At 40.8% G+C, this 22,458-nt stretch overlaps 1 protein-coding gene across 4 annotated transcripts in view; it reads right to left on the bottom strand.

The window, feature by feature from the left end:
* MYO1D (myosin ID) overlaps window positions 1-22,458 on the bottom strand; it is a 156,922-nt gene that overhangs the window by 90,091 nt on the left and 44,373 nt on the right. For all 4 annotated transcript variants that reach the window (XM_027445220.3, XM_027445219.3, XM_038168685.2 and 1 more), the window contains exons 9-15: window positions 21,717-21,862; window positions 21,510-21,624; window positions 20,628-20,798; window positions 15,876-15,946; window positions 14,025-14,099; window positions 12,304-12,436; window positions 3,802-3,968 (exon numbers count right to left, since the gene is read on the bottom strand). In XM_027445220.3, coding sequence (XP_027301021.3) covers window positions 3,802-3,968; window positions 12,304-12,436; window positions 14,025-14,099; window positions 15,876-15,946; window positions 20,628-20,798; window positions 21,510-21,624; window positions 21,717-21,862 — 878 coding nt within the window. The remainder of the gene's footprint in view (window positions 1-3,801; window positions 3,969-12,303; window positions 12,437-14,024; window positions 14,100-15,875; window positions 15,947-20,627; window positions 20,799-21,509; window positions 21,625-21,716; window positions 21,863-22,458) is intronic.

The following is a 22,458-nucleotide window of genomic DNA, read 5'->3' as shown; positions in this document are numbered from 1 at the left end:
TATGATTTTGAGCCACTGAAATTATTGTGAGGAGCTCACTTCATCAACACAGAACTAATGTGACACAACAAACCTCATCACTGTCTTCCTGAAGATTTGGCAGTTCCATTACTCACACCCTCTGCATTTGGCTTTTTTTTTTTTTTATTATTATTAATTTTCAGGGGAGAAAAGCTTTGGTTTGCTCACATTCTACATTAGAAATCAACTGTAATCAACTACTCAGTCAGACAACCTAGATTTAAAAATTCTGCAAATAATGTTCCTGTTCATTTTTGTAGCCATTTCTAACAAACTTCATTATTTACCAAAGCAGCAGACAGTTGACTGCCATGGTTTGTGCAAACAGTACGGCTTGTAATCACCACTCACTCTAGTGTTCAACCACCCACTCTAGTTCTTTCTTCCCAAACCTCTTTTCACAATAAGAGAGAGAATGCGGATTGGAACTAAGACAACCATGAATCAAATATGAAAATAATTTCAAAATACCTGCGCTTTCTAAGATTTACTATCCTTACAAAGTGCTGATTGTGTGAACAGACATTTGTAAAAAGCAACAATGAATTTTCTGCATATAATTTATGGACATAATCAAAAATGCAATAGACATTTTCACTGTTATATTACCCACATTCATGTCCTAAATAAAACATGCATGCAGCAATCTTAACCACTTCTCTATTTAAAAGCCCATGATGCAAGTCAGCCATCAATCTCAATATCTTAGACATTCAGAATTCTAAGCTACTCTTAAACGGCCACAACAACAAACCTTTTTACAAGGGGGGTGGGTGCACTAAAGGACTTGATAAACAGACTAAAATAAGCCTGGATGAAAATACCACACTGTCGCTTTCATTCATCAAATTAGCCTTTCTGAATAAGCTTTTGAAGAGGGGAAAAAATGTGTGTGCGCACAGCATCTAAGCAGGGCACGCTATCAGCACACAGAACAGAGATCATTGATAAATAAAACGGGCATATAAAACCTCAGACAACAGAAGATTCTGCATTTGTACTTGGCTGGCAAAAGCATTCCCTCTCTCAAAAGCACATGCACATAGGACATGAAATATTTCACGCTGGTTTCTCTTTCCTGGTCTCATCAGGACAACAGTCCTACAGTAATTAATTAACTGGAAAATCTTCCACCTCAAAACACTTACATTAAGGAAAAAAAAAAAAGAAAAAAAAGACAATCAGGATGGCACTGCTAACCCGCACTTTATTAAACAGGTCTGCTCAGCTGATGGGGACAGAAAAAACAGGGAGAGATGTCAGGGAACTGGAAACATGCCCAGCCAAAGGAAAAAAAAAATAATTCTCTTCCTACTTCACAACAAAAATAGGGCTGTCTCATTTAAAGCCATCCTAAGACAATGGGACCGTGAGTGGGGGGACTGGCGGTGGAGTTCAGCACAGCGCTTTTGTTCCTGCCAGGCCTATGCAGTGCCACCAGTCCCTTCCCCTGAGCGTGGCCTGGCTGCCACAGCAAGGCAAAGTCCTGACCTCGCTGCTAATTATAGTGAGGCAGAACCCAGAATAAAGCTGCTCACTGACACCACAACCCTTCCCCTCTCCTTTTGCCTAAAGATCTTGACAGCTTTCAAGGTTACTTTTACAGTAAACATCCATTTCTCCTTCCCTGCTTAGCTGCAGAAACAGCCAGCAGGCACGAGGCTGCTACTAGAGCTTAGGATTCACACGCAGCTCTCCTAAAAACAAGATGTTTATGAGCCACTTGAGTACAAAGCTTTGCTGAAATATATGTAGTCTGCACGTGAAGCAGGGTCGTTCTCCCACCACTGTGCAGTTGATGGGTATCTGGGTGCTGTTCTCACGTTATGTGTACCACTACCTGCAAGCAGGCACGTGGATGCCTTCATGGTCTGAGTGTTGGGCTACACTCGCATGTAGCCGTGCCCGCAGATTCTTCCCCTACCTCAACCCCCCACCATTCTGAAACCCACTCAGCAATCAGCAAATTTTTGACAATAAATATAGACTAAAGCACAAAAAAAAAAAAAAAAGTATCACTGCTGTTTAAGACAGGTGGTCCTGGCGTGCATTTCCCACAATTAGATGTAGTTACCAAGTGACAGCACATCTCTTGGTGCAACCAAAACGTATGGAGATCTTACTTTCTACAAATTGGCAGGGGCAGACTAGTTTGCACAGAGCTCAACTAAGAATTTTGTTAATTTCAAGGAAATGTTGGAAAGGACGTTCTTAATTGTGCTTCACGTCATTTCCTTCCCCTCTTACTCTAGATCTGTCTTCAAAAGAGCCCCATTTGCAGGGCAAGAATCCAGAGCTGAAGGGCTTGGAGTCTCCCTCATGCTCTGCCTCCCAGTAAGTCTGTTAAAAAGGAAAGGAACAGAAGTGCCTTGCGATCCCTGTTCAAAAGCCATTCCAAAAATGTGCAGCTTGTATACAAGTCATATCTCCTAGCCCTTTTAAGAGGGGCAAGTCTCACTCAAAAACAAGGAACAAAGAATTTTGCCTCAACAAAAGCAAAACAACATCCAGGCCAGAAGTTTGTTGTTGTTGTTTTTTAATTTAGAAAAGTCAATGTAGACTGGACTCAGAGCAATAATGAGGTATGCAAATACAGTGTCTGATATCTTACACTTCAGATGTTTAATCCTACTCCTGGGTTCAGCAGAACAAATGTTGCAGTAGCCTGAAAGCTGTACCAGTTGCCATGTGCTAATTTGGTTTACTGGCTGTAAACAGCACTTCTGGTTTTAAGATTACAGGAGCTCATCAAATGTTCTTTAAAAGCAAAGCAGCTGCTTATATTAATAGTCATTACACAAATTTAAAGAGTAAATTGTAATAAATTCCACACGTGAGGGCAGAAGCAAGCACTAACCACTGCATAATGCTTAAGAGAACTGATAAACAAGACTGCAGGCTGTGTTTGATAAGTCATGCCCTTTCGTTCCATGTCAGGTACTGTGAAACACCCAGGAAAATCTCCACTGTGAACAGCAAAATATGTTTCAAGATCACTTTGTTTCCAACATGCAACATCTCACCTGCCTAGTTGTTTTTTTTTCTTCTTTTTTCCTTCTCTCAGGGACTTTTCCTCACTTGACACAACAAAAGTAAAAATCAATTCAATATCTTAAGAGGATAGATCCTTACTACCCATATTAATTTAATGAAGCTGTAAGACAAATTACAATCTAAAATATTTCATTTGTCACAAGTCTGTTAGGAATAAAGAGGCCAAGGGGTATCAAAACACGTTTTAATGGGGTCATGTTATTATCTGTTTTTTAGACTTCCCGTTTTTAAGTCCAGAGGTCTCCTCCTGCACATGCATAATGTCACTGTGCACCATTAAGCACTTCCCGAGAAACATAACGTCTGTCTCTTTCACTGCAACAATTAGACAATATTCAGAGAGAAAAGAGAAGTTAATTAGTTCTGGTTTTAGGGTTATGCTCTGGGGAAGAACCTCATTACACATTCCTTCTGAAGAGACTAATACAGCAAATGAATTTTAGCACGAGGAAGCTGAGCCTGAGTGCCAAGTACACACCTCTAAACACATCTGCTGCCACAAAATGAGACAGCATCCAGCGTCCTTGTTAGACCCGTGTTTTATTGTATCCAATGTCAAATATTAAAACAAACACACACTACCACTCCATGTGCTCAAAAGTGAGGATCACAAGCCCAGAGGACTTAAGACTTACTGTCCACTCATGGGGAGACAGCCAAATTGTTCCAGCACCCGAGCTGTCTTGCAATGAGCTGAAGCGAGTCACTTGCCAACAGCCTCCTTACCTGTGCAGAAACTTCTCGTACGTTTGGCGGTAGGCAAATCCTGCTCGGCGCACTCTCACATTTTCCAGAAGGCCAAGGTATTCAACCTGATGCCTGCAACGTTCCTCATCAAAAATCTGTGGTGACTTCTTATCATTGGGCTTAATGCAACGGACATAATAGGGTTCCTAATGGGACAAAGCAAACCGAGTTTCATTCAGAAAGAAAGAATCTATAAAAATAAAACAGCTTCTACATGAAAACCTGAAAACATCAGTCCACCATACTCATTTGAATGAGGTTTGGTTGTTTAACAGGAATTACAAGGCTAAAACAGAAATGACAAGTGGCACACAACATGTTCCTCCCCTTAGCACACTGCAACAAGATCTGTTACAGAATTGTGTTACTCATTCGAGCTCTATTGTCCTTTGCTATATGTCAGAACCAGTTTCACATCCTTCTTCTCTACAGACTTGGACGATAACAAAACCAGTCTTCATAAACAATACAGCAAATGATATCATTCATTGTCCCGATAGTCAGATAAGGCTTTTCCAATATCAACATATGAAAGAAGCACAGATTACTGTACAATTTTTAAACTATGCTGCATGCAACTCCTACAAAGCTTGTAGCAACATACTTGAATGATGGCAGTCACTGAACACTGCTCTGTGCAGGGCAAAAAGTGGTTCCCTTCAGGCTGGTTCAGCATCACAAGCACATCACAGCACCAACGCGAGCCAGCAGCATGCACATTCTTCTCTCTGCACCACCCTGGGGCTGCACAGGGCAGACAACAGCAAACAGGACACGAGGCACTGCTCCATCCACTCCTGCCTTGTGCTGGCTGGGCAGACCCAAGCCAGCTCAGGTGAGGGTCCCACAAGGCTGCACACCTTCCACTGCCGGTCAGCCTGCCCTCATCAGATATGCCCCATATGCAATCCTACAAGGTGTTTTTTTTATGTTTACTTTCATATTTTATGAGGTTAAAGGCAACTTTCAGTTAGGCCAATACAGTCTATAACTAGCACTAGCAACGCTTGTAAAGGGTGACTGTAATTTTTTAAACCTAATCAGTTTTAACCACAGTGGGATGTGAAGTTGATTCATTTCTTCCTCTTCATTGCTATCCCATTTCTAACTTTACAGGGAGGTAAAAGGTGGTTAATAAGCATTGTAAAGGCTCGAAGTGCCCACCCTTGTTTTTCAAGGTAAAATTGTATTCTTATAACCTCAATATATACTATTTTTAAGGTAGCCCTTGCAAAAAGGACTGGCATATTCTGCAGGCTGGCAGAGCCTCCTGCACAGCAATCTCATCATTAGCTGAGAAGTCAGATGAGGATCCCAGTCAGCTCTTTCAGCTCAGAAGGTCACAGTGTGTCTGGAGATGTGCTTCAGAGGATATGTTGAAGATGCACCTCAACTGGAGTTTTTAAAAAAATCTGTTTATAGCAACACTAACATTACGACAAACTGAGATAAGCAGCCTCTCTGAAACCTTAACATTAGAAAATTCAACTTAATCACAACTGATAATTAAGGGTTTCAGCAATTTGTCCCTGGACTTGATGAAACATCTGGCTGTACAACCACCTATAAAACTGTTCTCTGAGAAACCACAGACCCTTTCCCCAAGGGCTCTCCACAAGAGTCTGCTCTGTTCCAGTACTACCTGATGGTTTCAATAGAGATCTGAGTGAAGAAGTACAGAGTGTTTACTAAACCTAAAGGTAGTATAAAATTTCAGTGTGCATGGACAGAACTCACAATTTCAACACATGTTGCGGGAAAAAAAATGGATGAATTTAATGAGGACAAATGCAAAGTTCCATGGTTATGCAGAACATGAGTCAAGTTCATACTTTTCTAACAAAGGGGCACAGAAAGGGCAAAAACTGTAAGACAAAAAATATATCAGATTTCTACTTATCTGAACATTGCATTCAGTTTCAGGCACTGAAGTTCAAATGAGATGCAAGTGGACCTGAGTCAGTTCAGAGGAGAACAAGAAAGATCAGAAATCCAGAAAACAGGATCCAGAGAAAATACAGTTTTAGTCTAGAAGGAGTGAGAAGCCATATAACCGTCCTGATGGGCAGCACTTAATATACCTTACATACATAATATACCTAAAGGGTAGATAAGAGAAGAAGTAAATATTCTGTTTTTAGGACAAAAATCACCAGTTTTAAATACAATATATAAAAAATCAAGTTGGACATCAGGAGAACAAGGGATGGGAACAGAGTGCCTGCAGAAAGGAAGGGAACCCCCATCGCTGGAGGGGAACAGACTAGACAAGCATCTGCATGGAGAAGGGTAAGGCAGAGGTGTCCTCAATCAGGAGGTGAATTACTTGCATTCCCAAGGTTCCCGCTAGTCCTATTTTCTATGATGTAGCCCTGTTTTCTATGATTTTAGGTCACTCTCCTAAACTCAGGATAACATGAATGGCCCCAAATTGCTATTCAGTAATGCTGAAGAAACAGGATCATCCCTGAATATCCCAGCATAAACTGGAGGTACACAGCACTGACACGCGCATGGAGGTTTCACACACTAATGAATACAAATAAGCCAAATATGAGTAATGAACAGGCTAAGACATAGGGGCCTTGGAAAAGCAGAGCCTTGTATCCTCAAAACTGATATGAGCCAGGGATCTTTTGGCGAAGGTGTTGGACTGAAACGTTTCCCTGCTTTGCTAAGTTTGTGACACACAACACCAAGCTGTACCTTTCTCTTGTAGGACTGTCCTTGGGGTAGAAATATACTGGTGGAGAGCTGCACTGAGGAGAGGGAGCACAAACTAAGCCAGCCACGTGCGTTGGCAGCGTCCCTGCTCTGCCCATCCTTCATGCAGTAGCCCAGGAGTGGGCACGGGGAGCGAGCAGGTAAACAGCAGGACAAGAAGCTGCTGCTGTGGGCCAGTTGTAGACTCGTGGGATTGTTTAGGTTGGAAAAGACCCTCAGGATCATTACATCTCCTTTCTCCTCCAGTGGCTTCACCTCTCCATGTGATGTGCTTCAGGGATAGCTTTTTCACAGTCTGGTTTGGATCCTTTCCGTACTGGGGAGATGAGGCAAACCTGCACGCAGTGGAGAAAACCGCCCTGCTGCCAAATAGCTGGCCAAGCCCCTGGCAGGGCAGTGCTTTCTTCATCCTGCCCTTCTTTTCAAAACTCCAGAGAGCAGCAGGCTCAAAAAAAGGTAGCAGCATTGAGGACAGAGCATACGCAGGATCTTTAAGGTCCCTTCCAACCCAAAGCATTCTGTGCCCCCAGACAGCCATGGGACAGATCTGTTCCATGTGAGGTCTTCTCTCCGAGCTCACCACCACATTAAAGTACTTTCTTCTGCTGCAGTAATTCAACACAACATGTTCCTATTCTATTTGCTCTCCTTTCCTTATGGAGAGGATAGTGAAATACAATGTGCTGGCAAAATCTAAAGAGTTTTAAGAGATTTATGCATGAACTTTTTAAGCTTTCTCCTGAAAATTCTCTCTGCACTGAAGGTAACAAGGTTTACAGGGTCTTTATTCAGTCGACAGTCTCCTACCAGATCTAAGAACGTGCAATCTGCGTGGGTGACAATTTTTACTTCAGTCGTAGAACTCGGCTGTGCCATGGGAACGCGGCTGTCAGCAGCACTCTTCACGCTCTCTCAGACATCAGGTGTCAACCTCTGAAGGTAGAAGCAACCCCATTTGAACTTCAAATCTGTGTTGAAGTAGAAGGCTTGATGTGGTCATGGCAGCTATTACTGGTGAGGAGTAGGAGCTTGCTAGACCTGAAGCCTGCGATTTATAATCCCTGTATTGTAAGCTCTCAGTTGTATGGCAAGAAACAAAGACAAGGTCATTTATCTGCTAGAACGAGTCCTCTAATGAACTGGAAATAAGCTACTTAGGAAAACTGCGGGATATGCAGAGAACTTCCTGAAATACAGCTGAACTTAGCAGCTATGAAGGAGTCTGCAATTGTAAAGATGAATGGGCTGCAATTCTCCCCATCTCCTCCCGCTAAGACATGGAGCTTGGGCCACTTCTCCATCCACACGTTAGTGAGCCAGACTGTCACACAGAGAGATCCATCCTTGTGCTAGTAACAGGGTTGCTAACATCAGAATGATGCTTGGCCATGCCACATCTGCCCTCAACACTGTTGTGTTGCAACTAATGTCAAGATGAATATAAATCTTCTGATGAGACTGATATCACAGATATTTATCACACATTCAATCCACTGAATTGCAGCATCTTTAGAACACGGTAATTAAGAGTGTGAAGTAAAGAAAAATGCATCTCTCTTCTCTGCCTCAAGGGAATTGGTGTCAGTTGTTCATTACAGACATTATAGCGTCCAGTTCACAGTTATTTGTTATTGCTACATAAACCCCCTCAGTGGTGAACCACTGCAGATTTGTCTGCTTGGGTTGTCATTCACGCCTTTGTCATTCAAAAATGCAACAAACCTCTGTACAAAAAGTCTACACTTCATGACTTCAAGCCCAGTACAAAGGGGAGAGAGTGACTATCTGCATTTGATACAAAAGGCAGAAGTCGAGATGCTGCTTTCCTTTTGGAAAACAGGAATAGGAAGTTCCTGTACAGACAGGAGATCATCTATCAGTGCAATTACAGTGTAATTAAAGCCTCTCAGCAACGACAGCTACCAGGGTAAATTCTAAAGTAGATTATTCCATGCTTACAATCCCACCAGCCTCAGCTCTTCAGGGGGATAATTATGCAGCTCCCATTATTGCACCATGAGGCTGTCAAGCCTGGAGCTGCATTTTATAAATGGAAGAACTGAAATACAGAAGCACAAAGGCCCCTTTTCTGAATGCTGTTTAGGTGCCTATTTGCAATTGATTTTTTTTTTTAATGAAGTGAAATGATTTTTAGATTTTTAAGTATTAAAAAGAACACAATCCAGTTTATAGCTTTTGCACCCTAACCAAACTCCTCCCTGAGAGATTTCTATTCCATAGTTTATAGCTCATTAGATGAAAGAAGGGATAGGACACATCCAGCACAAATTTGTCAGTTCTATGTCCAATCAGTCACAGTGATGACATTATAACTTACTAGAGATGAAGCCTGTCAAACTGGATAGGAGAGGTATGGATGAAGGAAAAAAATGAGACAAAAGGAGTTACAGAGAAGGAAAAAAAGAAAGGAAAAATATAAAAAGATAAATGCCAAGAGACTTCCTACAGAATCTCATCATTTACAGTCATGTCAGCCAAAGGACTTCCAGTATCAGTATTTAAAAGAAAAAGAAGAGCCACCCACAGCAATCTATCACAGAAAGACCAGATTCTCAAGAGAACGGTATGGGCAGTAAAATATGTGCTTGAGAAATGTTACATGGCAACACAGCAACTCTATAAAGCTAGAGCATTTCATATATATAGAAACAAACAAACAAGAAAAGCTCTTTGTTCTACCTATCACAGGTTTCTGCCCAAAAGACTCAGTGTATGTCTGGAGGTATTGTTAAGATACCAGCAGGGATAACCACCACTTCAACTCAGCATCCTCCAAAACCATAGTTTTTGAGACTGCATATTTGTAGGAACATGCGTAGATATAAGCTAAAGTCAAATTCATATTTGTGAACAGCTCTTGCAGTGTTACGACCACTTTCAGAAGGATGTGACACTAATCACCGAACCTCCTGCCCCTTCCTCTCTGGGACTGCAGAACTCTGCTTCATCCCCGGACCCCAGCGTTAAAGCAGATCACCAACAAAACAGAATTTTAAAAGTAAAGCTAAATAACCAACTCACCCTGTAGGTTTTGATTGCATTTACAGAATTTAAGATTCGCTTCTATTATTATCATTATTATTCCTGCTCACCTAATTAGCATTTTTGGAGACTATTACCCCAAATGACAGGTTCAAAGACACTGTTGACACTGCTGAAAACACTGCAGCTTTTCTGGAAAGCCAAATGAGTACCAACGGACTGCCAATCTGTTCAAGGACTGTAGAAATCCTCCTCATAAACATGGTTTGAATTAGTTTAGGGAGAAAGATTAACCAAGCAAGAACAGCCCCGTTGGACTGTGAGGCTGGGATGAGGAAAGCAGCACTGGCTGTGCTTCCACACCGTGCACACTCTGGTAGCGTTAGTGAATCACCAGACTACAACAAAAACAAGCATGTCTTCATCTCGGTTTTTGAGAAACAGTTGAGAAAAGAATGAACTGGTATTACCTCTCCCTATGGAACCTTACTCCTCTGTCAGCTGCAGACCACAGCAGCTAACTCTACTTGTGCAACACTTTCCAGAGAGCTGTTTTCACCAGCTGTTACCACAGGCTTCCCCAAAACCATCCTGCAGGGCCCAAACGGCAGTCAGAGATGCCAAAGTTGTCATTGTTGATCCCCAGAAATGCAATTCTGGTCCCAAGTTAAGCATGGAAAAAATGAGTAACACGACCCAAGGGAAGAAGCTGCGGTACCTGAAATCACAGTGAGTGGCGCTGCCCGAAACAGATCGTGGTTTCACCAGCCCAGGAACAAATGCTCACCCGCTCACCAGCCCCAGCAGCAGCAGGAGAGCTGAGACAAGTACCCAAACCGGCAATGACTCAGAGGCAGGGAATCCCATTTATTTGTACTGCACAACCAGCATCTAGCAGAACATGGTCTGAATGCCTCGAGTTCTTAGCTCATTAACAACATGCACATGGTATTAACTGCCCAGAAAGCCACCTCGAAGAGATCCTCAGGACACAAAAGCCAAGCAGCAGCACCATCTCTTTGCCCTCTGTTTTACTGTTGGAAGTACACAATGATTGTCTTCACGACCCTTATCTAAGCACCCTCTGGTTTTCAGAGTACACCAAAATTTACATCCTTTAAAGAAACATAAGCTTGATCTCAGGATGAGTCTCTCCAAATTTTCTTTTCTTACCCCTCCCACCCTCAGGACGTATGACAGCCAAGCTCTCCACTAAGAACAGCTAAAGCCCAACTACATAACTTAGTTTGCAAACTTAAGTACCCACAAACTCTGCTCTGCAGGGAGCATTAGCCATGCAAACTTTTAATCAGCAAACTCCAAAGTGCAAATTTCACCCACTTTGTTCCAGCCTTCCATCAGGCTAAAGGTTGGCCATAAACCACCACACAATTATGACAGCCCTTGACTTCTTGCTGCTTGCCAAGAGCCCTTGTTAAGTCCTGACAAACATGTCTGTGTAATGACAGTACTCCCTTTAATGGGATCCAAAACCTTCTGGGAAATACAATACTCTATGACAATTTTCTCCATTGCTATTAAAGAGAAAATAAATAAATAAACAAACAAACAAACAAAAAAACACAACATCATCTTGAACACATGTTTCTCAATAAAAAGTTAGTAGAGGTATAGAATGCAAAGAAAATATTTGTCTTTAAGTCTCTAACTTAATATTCTCCCCAAGAGGAAAGAGAAATCCAAGCCCATGGTATGGCTGGCTACAGCTCTAAGGTAAATGGCAAGTCGGGCTGAGAAGGAAATCTGCCCCATCTCCCTTCCATCGGGGTCACAGCCACCTTCTCCAGCCCAGCACTGTACAAGTTGCCATTCAGGAACGGTCCAGCAGTGGGGTAGCGGCACTACCCTTCTACTGATGGTGCCTGCCTACAGCACTGCTAGCCTTAGGCTGGGCTAATACGGGCATCTTCTCAGTGGCCATCCATCGTATGCTCACTGGGGAGAGCTACAGGGCTTTATTCCTTGGTCGGGAAGGTCAGCTAGTGCCTCCCAGATCACTGTTGGTTGGATTTGCACACCCTCCTTCAAGCGTTACTACTGAAGATTAAATCCAACCCAGAAATAGAATTTAAAAATATAAAGCAAATGTGTTTTCATCTCCTAATTTTGGAAAACATGAACCAACGTACTATTGCTTGTAACATTCCCAGTGCAGAGAGGGATCTGCTCGTGCCATTCTGTCCCCCAGCTGCACTGCATTCAGCCTCCTTCAGAGTTCATGCCCTTACCTATCTTTCTCCACACAGAGAAGTGCTGGCCAAAGCAATATTTTACTAAATAATTAATTTTTTTAGTGGAAAGTAAAAAGTTTCACTTCTCACCCTTTCATACAGCAGAGGAAAGAAGGAAATCACACAGGTCTGTCTGTGTTTTCAAGGAAGTCATTTGGCATTGAAAGACAGAAAGAGAAAATCTCTGCATCGTGAAACTACATCCTCTGAACACTGCCAGAAGAGCTTTATTATTTATTTGATACAATAATTATTACCCAAGAAAGACTGGCTTTACTACACTGGTCACACACTGAACAAAAATTCACCTTCTTCATGCAGGGATGGCAGCTAACTATCCCAAGAGATCTTCACAGCTGCCCATTGCTATAATCAAAGCTCATCTGCCACTGATCTGCTTGGCTCTCTGACAGATGACAATGATAGGAAGGTGACAGTCTCTCCACAGACGAGCTGCACCCTACTAATCAGATGGAGTCAATTTTGAAACTGAAGTATTTACCTTTGATGCCAGGTTGTCCACTAGCGCAATCATGGAGTTCTTAAAAAGGGTAGCAGCTGTCAAAGGTCGCTTGGTTACCTCAGTGATGCTCAGTTTACCTTCAGGCCACATCATCTTCAGCACGGGATTAGAGCTAAAAGACAGTTGCATTAATTGCATAGTCTAACAGAAGGGCAGTAAGTGTTCCATTAAATTTAAAATTCAACTGCTCGTTTCTGTCCAGATCTCTTTGCCATCTAAGTCAAACCAACTTCACATTCTTGGGCAAAAGAATCTTGCATCTGCTTTTGAACAATATACAGTTCAAGTTTACAACTGAATGTTCCAGAAAAATGACAAGTTCGTTCTCCTCTTAAGATAAAAATGTGCAGTAATGGGATAGTAAAAATCCTGCAGAAGTGATCTATCAAAAGCAGAACCTGCCTTACTGACACAAACATAAAGAATTTAATCAAGATAGAAAAGAACAAGACCATATCCTACAGCATCCTCCCCTACAACAGAGTATTTGATATCACACTGTATTTCTGCACCATTCTTGATATATAAAATAATTCATATATTTTAGCCTACATTTTCTTGAAGGGTTGAAGGTGAGATAAAATGGCCAGGATGGATGGCAAGAGATCTGGAATAGACAAAAGCTGAAAGCAGTTACAGCAATCTAATAGCCAATCTATCACATGTTTTAATATGCCATAAGTGGTCTTTGTGAACAGTCTTTACCAGAGATTTAACTGAAAACAGAGACTAAATTTAATAAAACGTCCATACAGCAAATATTCTGCAGGTTTCGAGTTAATATGAAGTCTTGAAAACACGAACAGCAAGACTCTTCAAAAGAGTACACTGAGTAAACACGACAGGTCTGTAAACTAAGTTAGTAGTTGTACTAGCTTTTAAACCAAGGAAACAGAATTGTCCAAGCAGTTGTAGGCTATTTTACACTGTTTCCCACCTCTGAACAAAGTCTCTGGAAGGCTGAGATAAGCCACAATTACAAAAGAATTACAACATATTTAATGCCAGCCATCAAGGAGAACAGCTTTCTGTAGCACCTTTACATAAAAATATGTTTTGAAAATTTCAAATGTGCTTGTCAAAAGCAACTTTTACATGCCTAATTAGTATTTATAGCAAGTGACTACATGGTTTAAATTTGTCATATCATAGCACATATGAAAAAGATTGAAATCTTTTTCTTCAGTTTTCCCATCACCCCAAATCTTTCTTTCAAAACAGGAACTTGTAATTGGGGCCAACATATCTTTATTGACCAAATGCTACTCAGTATCTTTATCAATGGCTAAAGACAGATTAGTATTAGCACATCTGCAACTGGTCCAAAAACCTGGTTAATGACAAATCAAGCAGCACAGGTAATCTCTGTGCAGTTATCTTGATTGCACAATGAATTGGGTTCAAACACTTAAAATTTCATTAAATTAAAGGTTTAATCAAAGGAGAAAAATTAAAACAAAACAAGATACACAGAATAATAACTTTATCCTAAAACTAAACTAACAGCCTTTGGGTCATGGTAAATATGCAAACATCAAATGTCAGAGCAATATGTTTATTGCAATAGCTAACAAATGCACTGCACGCACTGTAAAGATTGCATCAGGGAAAATGCTAGTTTCTTCTAGCATCCACTCTTACAGAGTAGGATTCTGACAGATCAGATTCTAAAATCACCTCATTAATATTTTTATTCCTACCTGTTGTACATGAGACGCTTGAAGTCTTGAAATAAAGTGTCCTTGTTTTTGTCAATAAATCCACTGACTGAGTAACTAAAAAAAAAAGGGAAAGAGTTAATTGCGAAGTCCTTCCCAGAGCTACTGGTATCACTGTGGAATCAGTATCCTTGCACTCCTACAGACACAGCAGATGCTAATCAGAAATCCAGCTCTGTTTTCCAACCTATCACTAATGTGCTGCATGAGCGCTGTCTGAGACTTGGATCTTTCTGCCCAGCTTTCCAGCTCCAGCACGGCAACAACATGTAATTAGGTTTTAGACAGTTGTTTGCACCATGTAGGTGAAGAGCATGATGGCTGGGACATATAACAAGACTAGGGTGAGTTGCAGATTGCCCAAATTCAAGTTTTACGCTCATGACTTCCACCTTTGAATTCAAAGCATGTGTTTGTATGAAATCCTACAGACCTAAGTTTTGCTTTTCCACCTATCTAGTCAATCCTTTGCTTGGTGTCAAAAAAGATCATCTCGTGGGACACGGTCTCAAATCAGGAACAGTCTATAACCAGTGACAAGGGAACTCTATTGGAAATCAACATAGGAATTGTGGACTTTCCTTTCTCTATAACCATGGAAATACTCCCCCAGAAGGCTACTGTTAGACTTCTGAATTTCATCTCTTCTCCAAGGCTCAAGACAGGTACTCTGTCCTCAAAGAGGACAAAGGTCCAAAATCTCCCCATTCAGCAACTCCCTCTCAGCTGCCTCCTTGTACCACTGAGCTTCAGATTACCCCTGGAAACCAGCACCTAAATTGCAGACACTGGGATCTGGAGCGTGACAAGTCCCTGAAATCTTACTGCTCTATGTAACACAGTTCAGGCTCAAATACCACCTGCAATCGTTTCCACATTTCACCTTTTTTTTTTTTTTTCTTTTTTTAGAAAATTTGTTCACTGGGCACTGGCAGTGCAGAAAGTTCAAGCACTAATATATAGCCTTGGCTTTTTTTTTTTTTTTTTTTTTTTTATCCTTGGCAAAGTGCTTTGGAATCAGCAATGTATATCAGCAATCACTCAGCACAGACTCCAGAACAAAGTCTGTCTTCACTGATCCAGTACACACTGGATACCTTTATAAAATAAAAGTAAATTTAATCCCCAGTCAAAAGGTTAAAAAAAAATCCTTAATTGTTAAAATCCTAAATGATTTCCACATTAACCACCCTTTAAGTTCTGCTAGCACAGGGAGTTGCACAAATTCTTAGCCATTCCATCATTTCAGTGATATTCCAGCCAACAGCTTTCCTAGTGAGGTTTCTACCATATGGGCATCTTTCACTTCTAGTTAATTTTCCTTCATACTACTCTCAGATACTGTAGCCATTTCTGTAGAGTTCAGGTACAAAAAACTTTCCAACCTGAGTGGGAAAGGCTCCTTGCACTGATACTTATTTTAACTTAACACTACCCTGCATATTTTGAGTGAGCTCAAACTGATTTGAGAATTTAAAGCCAGAGAGTTAGATAACCATACTAAACAGATGTCTAAACAAGATTTTATTAGCTCTGTATAGCTTTCTTGTATAAACAGTGCTAGCTTTCCCCCCCTCCCGAAACATTGCTCTCCCCTTCACCTCCCCAGCTCATATTCTCCTTTTGTTTCAATTCCAAGAACAAAATCATATTCTATACAGCAAGTAACTAGCATAAGATCTAATTGATAAGCAATTGCTGCACTCTGTAATTCTGTATGACAGCTATTCTGGTTCATACCAGAAGCAGCATTAAATCAGAATACCATACCACTTCAAAGCTGGCTAGAAGACAAAAATAGAAGGTGCAACGTTATTTCTAAAAGAAACTTACATCACATCTCCAGCGTAGTGCTTGATTCGAAAGTCTCTGTCAAACTCCAGGGTTTTGTCAGTTGCACAAAGCTAAAACAAATTTCACATACATTAAAATCTCACCCTTGGACTTTTAAGTTTCACAGAAAAGTGATGTGCCTTGGAAACATAAATGGAAACTGTAGTTTTTCCACTTCACACGCACATGCGTGGACCTGAAATCCAGTTGTAACACTGCTTTATAATATTTTTTCATGGATGTGTTATTAAAGCATACATTTGTACAAAACCAACTTGTAAAAACCTACAGTTTTATTAACAAATTGAAACTACCTCAAAAATACCATTAAGCAAAAAGAGTATTTGTGCATACAGAGAACCATCACACCTAAGATTTCTTTATGCCCTTTTAAAAGTCTTCCTTTGTATTTTTTTTCCATTGCAATGTCCCTCCTCAGCAAATAAATGAAGAAATCAGAATATGACAGTTATGATAGCAATGCTTGTTCTGTCCCACCACCAGCAGTCACTGTAGTTCATCGAACACCTCTCAGACAGTGACCAGCCCCACAGATCCATCCAGGGTGGAGAGAGCTGCAACCCTCAATTCTCAGCTCGGACTTCACACTCATTTTTTCACTACAACAAAGATGTCAAATGCCCATGTGGCAGCCACTCAGCAGCAGCAGCCATAGATTTCTTTGGAGGAAGCATGGGCACCACGAAGGCTATGAGCAAGTATCTATCACCCACCCAAAGTCTTAGGAAAACAAAAGAGGAAATTAGCATGGTCAAACCGCAGGATAGAAGAGTTTATTAGAAGCAGGAAGATATCTTCCAGAAAGCTTTACCTGCGTCTAAGAATAGAAAATAAATTGGCTTAAAGAGATTAGATGTAAAATAAATAAATAGAAGTTTAAACAAACAAAAAACACAAGAAGGAAAGCAAAAAGTTTGCATAATGGCATACATGAAGGTTACAAAGGTATAAGAAGTCCAGCACAGCAGGAGCAGGAAGCATGCCAGTATATGCAGAACTGACAAACGACCACAAAGTAGAAGGAACACAGAGAAAATGAGGAAGAAGCCAAACCAGGAAAATGAACTAATTTTTCTTTCTGCAGCTGTGCTTACCAGCAAGGGGCTAGAGAGGATCTAATGCTTTTTTCATCCACCCAAAACATACATCTCAAGGCAACATGTCAATAGAAGAGGTATAAGATGAGCAAAACCACAATGAAATGAAGCAACTCTTGCTGCAAGATGGGACACACTCATCTGTGTAAGCTTCTCACTTAAAACTCTTCCAGCATGGGAGATACTGGAAGGGGGCTTAACACAATGCTAGTTCCCATACTGAGTCTTTCTCTCTATGAACTTTGTGTCTACTGGGCAAATCGGCAGAAATTATTAAAAAGAATAGCAAGTGTACTGATACAGTTGATAGCCTGCTTGGATTTCTAGGAGCCCTTTCTCAAGGCTCCTTATTAACAACTCAAAGAATTCAAGTTTCTGTGCAGGACAGGAAGAAAGGGGCCTCAAACAAATAACTTTTGGAAAGATGGGAAATGGTACAACAGCGAACGGTCGGCTCCTACAGTTCATCAGGGAGTCCTGCAGAGGTCTGTACTTCCACCTACAGTGCCAACAGAGTCTTAAATGAGCCAGGATCTGAGGGTAAAAGGCAGGTGATCAAGACTGTTGATACTTCTTAATTATTCAGGGAAGTACAGACACTGTCTGGCTGTGAAGAACTGCAGGAAGATATGAGATTCCAGAGGAATGGCACGGAAGAGCAAATGAAATTCACTTAAGTTCAGAGACATCCACAGAGAAAACCCAAAGCTCACGGTAAGCCACAAACCCCAAACTATTAACCCAACAAGTACTTAAAATACCCTCCATCTCAAAAAGGACATGGGAGAGTTGGAAGAGGCTTGACAATGGACAAACTCTATCAAAAGCACTGTCTGCTACAGGAGGCAGAGCCAAAGGAACTCAGCCCCTTCAGGGCAGGAAAGGAATGACAGAAGACACAGAGAAGTAGTGGAAGATACAGTGAGCGAAGTTTTGCTGTTTTAGAACTAAGAGGCAACAAATGTAACCTAAAAGGGAAAATGGATGGGAAGGAAGGAGCTCTTCAAACAAGTATCTACGCCATGGAACACCTTATCAATTAAAGAAGAAACACAAAACAACCCCCAAAAAACTATCAAGAGCACTAGCCCCGATTCAGAAGGACAGAAAATGGCTGGAGACTGGGGCCGCATCGAGTTATCACTACGTTTGTCCCATGTTCTTCTCTCAGTTAGACCTTCACTGTTGCCTAGCATCTTGACAGATACGGAATCAGGTGGACTAAAATGGGTCTTCTCGCATTCCTACCTTCACAATCAATTTCTTGAGATTGACACCCATCAGAATTTTCCACTAATGGACAATTTAGGAATTCATATACTGTTCGTCACTGCACTCAACACTTTGAAATTACAAGATCAATTGAAGAAATATCAGAATTTAAAGAGGATGAGAAAATGAACCTTTGATGTTGAGAAGTCCAATCAGAATAGCTAATATTTACATATCTAGACTAGCAATGGACAATTCAGAGCTCTAAGAACATAAATTTGGCCACAAATATTCATAGTGGAAATATTTACCAGTCTTCTTCCTGGTTTGTTTGGCTTTCACCAGGACAACCAAGCAGACAGCAGCAGATCAGGCATGCAGTGCACAAACTAGGACACTACTATTTAGGGCACAGCAGCCCCTTAGAGCTTATCCACATGGAGCCAGTGTGCAACATGCTCTACAGGGGAGCAGTGAAGCATTAACTCAGGCTGAAAGATGGGAGCAGTTCCCATAACATATCAGCACATGTACTTTAACTCTTTAGGAAAAGCTTTGATCTACACTCAGCTTCATAGTATCTGGACAGATCTACCGCAGATGATGAAAGATTATGAAGTGAAATCAAGTCCTTTGTTTTAATACAGCTAGAAGAGGCTAGCTTAGAGGGCTCAGATTTCTTACAGCACTTCTAGATGAGATAAGGGCTCAATGAACATGATATCTGAGATAATCTAAAGGACATCTGCAAAGACATGAGAGAGGGGGAAAGATAATCATGATGCTGAGAATTTTACAGGTCAATTTTTTCAAGGCTATATTGATTTAAACTAGAAATTAGCAAGCCAGGAAGATACATCGTATCCACCATAAACATTATTTAAAACAGTATTCCTCATTTCCCTTCAAATCTGTGCAGTTTTCTGACAATGCCACCCCCTACTGAGGAATACTGCAATTGGAGATATATATATATACACACACACTTTTTTTTTGTTGTTTCCCACACTCTGAAGGGACTTGTGAAGGTAAGGACTTGAGCAGATTCTTTTTTTTAATTTTCATTTTATAACCTGCCACATGCTTTATGAAATTCAGTCCTCTTTCCCCATGGTATCCATGCAGCACCTACTCTCTCTGTGATGGAACCACTCCACCTTAGCAGATATAGTACCAATGACAGAACAGAAACTGAAGTCCTCTACCAGTCCTCTACCTAGTAACTAGGCAGCTCCAGAACTGGACCACTGCCCGCACTGTCCCATTGCAGAGGATTTAAGAATCCATTCCCCCAGGCTTCACTGTTCACAACTGTTAGTACTACCAAAGCAAGCAATTTGCACTAAAATATAGACACCCGAACTAGGCTTCATGAAAACGCTTGATCTCATGTGAGTCTACTCAGAATGTGTTATGGTTAACACATCTGCTGCTTAAGCACATAAAATCGAGGCTAACACAGAAAGCAAGATTCTCCCTCAGCTAAAATGCATGTGGCAGACGAGATGACAGGTGTGCCACAGCTAAAGTGCACATAAGGAAAACCACATCTGGAAGAAAAACTGATTTTATTTTCTTCCTAGCCTCTGCTCAAACAAGCCACAGCCAGATCTATTGTTTATATTCAGCCTCCCTGGAGGCAGTCTTTAGCACATATCTTATACAACGATGCTAATTTTATATTTCTGACCTACATAAAACAGTATGCTGGGGTGGGAGGGAGAAGGGGGGAACCAGCATTCGGAATGACATATTCCAAACAATGTTTCTTAGCAGACAGACATCAATAAACTGAAATTTATTTCATAAATGAAATTTGGTGTGAAGGATTCTCAAATTAATCAGGCTGGTGACCATGTTTTCGTTATGCTGCCAAGTGAGGAATAAAGCCTTTTAATTCATACATTGTACCAAAAACAAAGCAAGTCAAGTGGCCTGGAAGATCATAGGTACAACTGGAGATGAACATGTTTTGTAGCCAATGACGATGAAAAAACAACCCACAGTGCTGTAATAAAGCAGAAGTGTGAATAATTTCACCGTCACTATGTATTACAGCAGCCTGGGAAGAAAGCCACGTGAGCCAAAACCGTGCCTCAATTGGTTACAGATGACATCATGGTATGTCAAAGCACAAGCTCCTGCTTCTTTTATGCTCTGAATAAAATTGATCTCACATTGGACATACTTGAGCTCCCTCTACCGGCTATAAAGCCATAGGAGGTGCCTTACCCAGACCCAGACCAGATGGCCTATTTCTGTAGTTAAAAGCTGCAGTTGCTCTTAGGCATTTCATTTCATACTCTATGGCAACAGTTTGAACCTCAGACATTCTTCAAATCTTTTTCCTTATTCTGTTAGGTCTAAATAATGGAAAAAGCATCACATAGGGTAAGAAACAAGATACAGAAGAGTACATTACCTTTCTGCTGGAGAAGTGTGCGTGCTTCCCTAGCTTGTTATTAAGAGCCTCAAGGAACATCTCATCTGTAACTTTTCCAACATTCATGCAGGCATCGTCCAGAATGGCAATGATCCCTTTGTGCTGCTGCTCTACCAGGTCGACAATGACCTGATTGTTAAAGTAATCAATCTGAAGAAGAAAAAAAAAAACAAACACAAAAACAAATGAACACGTATACTTGTGACTTTGGCTAGTAAAAGAGAAGTGCACCAGTGTTAGTCACTGATTGAACTGCACCATTTGTCTGACAGAGGGATCGGACACCAATCACAGGTGAAACAATCAGCTTCCAATATGCAGAATACTAACTCAAAACTAAGTAGGCTATTCTTCTGCCACTAAAGAGAGGTGGTAATCTTCACATGCCTCACATTAATTTTGTGACATCTCCTAAAAATCAACTGCTACATAATGCACTTTAAAATGTTTTTAAAAATTCATCTGCAAACAGTTAAAGTGATAAAAGCTGGGCATCCAATCCTTTGCATCATGAAAGGAATTTGAACAGAATGCCCAGAATTTTTCTACCCAAATATCTACAACTATACAAAATACGTAAGTGTTCAGATTAGGAACTCAGCCACAGAGATGCCATGAGAAATTTAAACACAGATCCAGAATCAACTGTTTTCCAAAACCATAAAAATAGGTTGCAAGATAACGGGTTATCTTTTTCCACAGTCTGATTTCCAGACAGCAAGCCTGATAGTACAATTGGCATGGACACAGATGTCCCATTGACTTGAACAGGAGCTTACTCATTGACCAACTTTACATGTGTGACCTATGCTGCTCGACTGACCTCAAACCAACCTCTCCCTCCCCTGCCAAATCACTCACATGCTTCCAGGGAATTCCCTCTCGCTGGTACTCTTCCTGCTCCTGCTTCAGAACTAGCTGAATAAAGAGCTGCTGTAGCTTTTCATTGCAGTAATTAATGCAAAATTGCTCAAAACTGCAAAAACATAAGGAAAAAAAAGAAGGTGGTGAGTTTTCTCACTTGGGAAAGGAGAAGGCACAGCACTGTGCTTTAACAGTATGTCTCACCTGTTGTTGTCAAATATTTCAAAGCCATAAATATCCAGGACACCAATGACTGTGTTTTTGCCATGTATTGTAGTGTCGTAGTTCTTCACTTCGATCACATCATTGATGTGCGTCACAATCCAACAAAAGAGGCGCTCGTATATAGCCTGCCAGGAAACAAACACTGAGCCATTTTGCCTTCATCTGTCTCTGTTCTTTCTGTTAAGTACAAAATACGTTGCTACAAAGTTTAATTCAAGATGCTGCCCAAACTAAACAAAAAACACAGATAAATTTCTGTTAAAATTGAACAATCATTGATAAGAAGATTATATAAAAATATTTCTCTTTCTTCTAAATCTCATTTAGCTGAAGTCTAAATCTTGGAAAAGTCACCAAGAATGGAGGTTACCCCATTTGATTCCAGTCTGCTTTTCATCTGTCTAATAACTTCCACACCTGTGAACTATTTAACAATACTGAAGAATAAGTTAGAGTTCAGTTATAGAAACATAACAACTGAACAATAGCAGTAAAATGTTCCTGTACACCTTGTAAAAGGAAAATGTTTTGTAGATATAAGTATCTTCAAAGTCTACATGTTCAAAATGTACTCCAAAGCTGTGCAGACATACCATCTTTGTGGAAAAAAAGTCAATCAAGGACCTTCAAAACTTCATCCATTCTTCCCTTATCATTTTATTTCTTAACAAAGGAAGGACAATTGTTACTCCTTTTGCTATCAGTATCGCACTTTTCCATA

The sequence above is a fragment of the Anas platyrhynchos genome, chromosome 28 (genome assembly GCF_047663525.1).
Source record: "Anas platyrhynchos isolate ZD024472 breed Pekin duck chromosome 28, IASCAAS_PekinDuck_T2T, whole genome shotgun sequence".
Taxonomy (NCBI): Eukaryota; Metazoa; Chordata; class Aves; order Anseriformes; family Anatidae; genus Anas; species Anas platyrhynchos.
The sequence above is the reverse complement of the archived record's forward strand: the minus strand, read 5'-3'. Positions and strand labels throughout refer to the sequence as shown.